The following is a 5,000-nucleotide window of genomic DNA, read 5'->3' as shown; positions in this document are numbered from 1 at the left end:
CATTAATCCCCTCACCCAACAAAAATCGATCAATCTCAGTTTTGAAATTTTCAATTGACCCCCGGCCTCAGCAGCTTTTTTGTGGGGGGGGGGGGAGAGAGTTCCAGATTCCCACTCCCCTTTGTGTGAAGAAGTGCTTCCTGACATCACCCCTGAATTTTAAGGTTATGCCCCCTTGTACTGGACTCCCCAGGAGCTAGGAGGAGTGAGTGAAAGTTTGGTGAAATGAGGGTGGGGGGGGGGGGGGGGGGGGGAGTTTTATGGAGGATCTTAACAAGAGAAGAGGGAGGTTGAGAGGCAGAAGGGTATTGTGGGGGGGGGGGGAACATGAGAGCCTGGGGCCTGGACATGGCCGCCAATGGTCGGGCCGAAGGGCGGGAGAGATAAACAAGAGGCGAGAGTCGGAGGAAGGGACTTTATTTAATCCCCCCCCCAACAACTCACGGGCTGCGACGCAGATAGTAAGACTCTGGAGCCAAGTCGCACACACGCCCACCAGCCCCTCGACTCACTTGTAGAATTTCTTGTTGGCCTTGCGCTCTGCGGGGAATCCCAGCATGCCGCAGATGACCCGGCTGTTCTTGTAGTTCCAGCCATTGTCGCAGATCTTCTCCCAGCGGCCCTTGTATTTCACCTCCACAAACCCCTCGGTCACCGGTAAACGATTCTTGCTGTTGGTCACCACCGGCCTCAGCCGCACCTCCTCGATCTGCTCGCTCTCAACCTGTGGGGAACAGTGGGGGGGGGGGTGGGGGGAAGAATCATCACAAGATTCCATCACCAGTCACATCAACTTAGGGACCACTCATTGGAAACCGTTACTCTGCACAGGGCAAGGAGCCAATGGAGCAGAGAGAGGAGCAAACAGAGTTCCAACATTTTTGTTTGGTCATCTTTAGAGTCATAGAGTCATAGAGTTATACAGCACGGATAGAGGCCCTTCGGCCCATCGTGTCCGCGCCAGCCATCAGCCCTGTCTACTCTAATCCCATATTCCAGCATTTGGTCCGTAGCCTTGTATGCTATGGCATTTCAAGTGCTCATCCAATTGCTTCTTGAATGTTGTGAGGGTTCCTGCCTCCACAACCCTTTCAGACAGTGAGTTCCAGACTCCAACCACCCTCTGGGTGAAAAAGTTCTTTCTCAAATCCCCTCTAAACCTCCCGCCTTTTACCTTGAATCTATGTCCCCTTGTTATAGAACCCTCAACGAAGGGAAAAAGCTCCTTAGTATCCATCCTATCTTTGGTAATGGGGGAGAATTTGCAGAAAATTTCCTCAGGTTAAATGGGGAGAATCCATGCTAGGGGAGAGTGGACATGGGCTGTAGGAGGAGAGTCAATGGGTGGAGAGAGTCCATGATAGGGGAGAGTGTACATGGGCTGTAGGAGGAGAGTCAATGGGTGGGGAGAGTCCATGATAGGGGAGAGTGTACATGGGCTGTAGGAGGAGAGTCAATGGGTGGGGAGAGTCCATGATAGGGGAGAGTGTCCATGGGCTGTGGGAGGAGATTCAATGGGTGGGGAGAGTCCATGATAGGGGAGAGTGTCCATGGGCTGTGGGACACACAGGCTCCAGAATCAATCCACTGCCTGTCCTCATGATTCTTGTCCAATTAAGAGTCTTGAGGTAGCAATGGGGGATCGCCAACCAGCTGTCTATGGTGGGCGGGCCAGGGTTGGGGAGGACCAAGGATTCCTTGCGGGACCCTTGGGGAACTCCTCCCTGTCCCCCTGGCCAGGGAACTCAGCGACAGAGTCCCGGTGAACTCCCCGCCCGAACCGTTCTCCCGTCCGCTGGCCTGGGTTAAAATGGTGGTGGGGGGGGATGCAGGGGTTTCAGTCTGAGCTCTGTCTCGGGACATCTCCCTGTAGACTGGATGAGCGGAGTGCTGTTTCCTGCCTTGCGTTTTTCCGGGAGGGAGAGCGTAGAATGTCTGGGAGCCCAGCAGTGACTGCAGCCAAAAGGAATGTGATTTTCAATCAGCTCGGTGCTGCCGACCAACAGCCTCCGCATTCCTCGGCTCCTGACCCCACCGAAGTGATTCCATATGGACTCCCGGAAAAGGAAAATCCCAAATTATAAACCTAGCTGCTGTGCAGTTATTGTGGCTGTGGCTGGGTTTATAATTTCCCTGTCTGTGCAGAGTTCCCCCCTACAATTTACACAACCGGGCAGCCTCAAACTGAACTTGTTGTAGGAACAAAAAACAAGTTAAATAGCAGCTGCTCGTGTCTGCTGGAGGACGAGGCCTGGCCCGATAGTGCCTCCCCTTCTCACAGCTTTCCATAAGTACAGTCGCGGGGTGGTCGTCTAAAGCTCCAGTTCTGGGCAACGCCCCTCAGGAAGGACCTATCGGTCTCGGAGTGGGTGCAGGGCAGATTCACCAGAATGATACCGGGGCTTAAAGGGTTAAATTACGAGGACAGGTTGCATAGACTAGGCTTGTATTCCCTCGAGTGTAGAAGATTGAGGGGTGATCTAATTGAGGTGTTTAAGATGATTAAAGGATTTGATAGGGTAGATAGAGAGAAACTATTTCCTCTGGTGGGAGAGTCCAGAACAAGGGGGAATAACCTTAAAATTAGAGCTCGGCCGTTCAGGGGTGATGTCAGGAAGCATTTCTTCACACAAAGGGGAGTGGGAATCTGGAACTCTCTCCCCCAAAAAGCTGTGGATGCTGGGGGTCAATTGAAAATTTCAAAACTGAGATTGATCGATTTTTGTTGGGTGAGGGGATTAATGGTTACGGAACCAAGGAGGGTAAATGGAGTTAAGGTACAGATCAGCCATGATCAGATTGAATAGCAGATCAGGGGCTGAATGGCCTCCTCCGTGTTCCTAATTTCCCATGATTATGTTACTGGACTAGTAATCCACAGGCCTGGACTAATAATCCAGAGAACGTGAGTTCAAATCCCACCCATGGCCGTTTGCGAATTAGAATTCAGTTTTTTAAAAAAATGTGGATATGAACAGCTGGTCTCAGTAAAAGTGACCGTGAAGCTGTCGGATTGTGGTAAAAACCCAACTGGTTCATGAATGTCCTCGACCATCCTCACCCGGTCTGGGCCCCACCAACGTGGCTGACTCTTAAAACAGGGAATGTCGGCTTTTGACCGGCCTTACAGCATTCCCAAACCCAACCAGGCTGTGGGGCGAGGTTCACAGAGATGGAGTCGTACTCAGTGAGAAGCATTTCAGCAAATAAGGAAGGGCTTTGCATTTCTAAAGCACCTGTCACAACCTCAGCACGTTCAAAGTGGAGTCACTGTTGTAATGTAGGAAACGCAGCAGCCAATTTGCGCACAGCAAGATCCCACAAACAGCAATGAGATGAATTAGCAGACAATCTGTTTTAGTGATGTTGGTTGAGGGATAAATATTGGCCCCATTACACCGGGGAGAACTCCCCCCTGCTCTTCTTCAAATAGTGGCTGTGGGATCTTTTACATCCACCTGCGAGGGCAGATGGGGTCTCATCTGAAAGACGGCACCTCTGGCAGTGCAGCACACCCTCAGCACTGCACTGGGAATGTCAGCCTGGATTATGGGCTCAAGTCACTGGAGGGGGGAGGCTCGAACCCACGACCTTCTGACCCAGAGGTGAGCGTGCCGCCCACTGAGCCATGGTTGACACCTGGTGCCCTCCCAGTCGGTAAGGGTCTGTCCCGTACTGGGCCGAGTTGGTTGCTGGTTATTACCGCGATGATGTTTGAGTCCATGAATCCGGGGATTCGCTCATCCTTGCAGATGACTCCGGCGTCCTCCTCGTGCGTGCAGTCGCTCTGTCCCCACCCCTGGGATTTGCACTCGGAGACGCTCTTCTCTGTCCCACGACATGCCAGATTATCCAGCCACACCCTCCCTGCAAAGCAACGGGAAAGGCAATTTACACTCGCTGGACCTGAGGGTGCCGACCCGCGGAGGGGGAGGGGGGTGGGGGGGGGAAGTGAGTGGTTCGGGCTCCACGGGTGCCAAGCTCGGCCCAAGTGCTCGTCCTTTACCCGAAGGTCCACACTGCGAGTGGGGGTAAGCGAGGGGGCATGAGAGACCCAGCCAATCCTGCCCTCACTCACTCTCTGCAGACGGCACTGGGTCACTGGACATCAATGGGGAGGTTCGACCATCAACGTACAGGGCTTGTGATCGAGCCCCACACACCGTACCTTGCTTCCCTGGTCGGAAAGATGTCAGAGAGGAGATAGCAGAGGCTCTGGGCACCCGTGTTCAATCCTCCTTCAATATGCAAACTGTGCCGTGGCACTGGAGAGTAGCCGATGTAACGCCCTTGGTCAAGAAGGGAGAGACGGTTAAACTGGGTAACTAGAGACCAGTTAGTGTGATGTCATTGTGGGCAAACTCTTTGAATCCAGAATATGAGATAAAATGAGTAGTCCTTTCGAAATGCACGGGATAATCAAGGACAGCCAGCATGGGCTTGTTAAGGCACGTCATGTTTGCCAAATGTGTTTTGAAGAAGTCACCAAATGGATAAATAAAAGGATTGCAGTAGATGTGGTGTATATGAAAGAACAAACTAGCATTTATATAGCGCCTTTCACAACCTCAGGACATCCCAAGATGCTTTACAGCCAATGAAGTGCTCTTGAAGTTTGAACTGTTGTAATGCAGGAAACTTGGCAGCCAATTTGCACACAGCAAGATCCCACAAACAGCAATGTGACAATGACCAGATCATGTTTTTTTTAGTGATGTTGGTTAAGGGATAAATATTGACCAATTTTTTATTAGGTGTCTCCCAAGGGGCTTGTTAGAAAAATTCAGGAGTAAGGTGAAATATCACAGCATGGGCAGTAAGGCAGTTGTCAGACAGGAAGCAAAGAGTTGGGGTAAATGGGTATTGCTCGATTTGGAGGAGGGTTGGGTTGGTAATGATGTATCCCAGGGGTCAGTGCTGGGTTTGTCCTCGGTACATACAGGTGATATATAAAAAATTCATGTTTTGGGATGTGGGCGTCGCTGGCAAGGCCGGCATTT

The 5,000-nt window shown here is 51.7% G+C and overlaps 1 protein-coding gene across 1 annotated transcript in view; it reads right to left on the bottom strand.

Annotated features, from left to right (window-relative positions):
- Nucleotides 1-508: 508 nt before the first annotated feature.
- LOC137309623 (lysyl oxidase homolog 3B-like) overlaps nt 509-5,000 on the bottom strand; it is a 5,307-nt gene continuing 815 nt past the window's right edge. The window contains exons 2-3 of the mRNA XM_067977722.1: nt 3,704-3,867; nt 509-724 (exon numbers count right to left, since the gene is read on the bottom strand). Coding sequence (XP_067833823.1) covers nt 509-724; nt 3,704-3,867 — 380 coding nt within the window. The remainder of the gene's footprint in view (nt 725-3,703; nt 3,868-5,000) is intronic.

Source organism: Heptranchias perlo, unplaced genomic scaffold (assembly GCF_035084215.1).
Source record: "Heptranchias perlo isolate sHepPer1 unplaced genomic scaffold, sHepPer1.hap1 HAP1_SCAFFOLD_1722, whole genome shotgun sequence".
NCBI classification, from domain to species: Eukaryota; Metazoa; Chordata; class Chondrichthyes; order Hexanchiformes; family Hexanchidae; genus Heptranchias; species Heptranchias perlo.
This window is presented reverse-complemented; position numbering and strand designations above follow the sequence as displayed.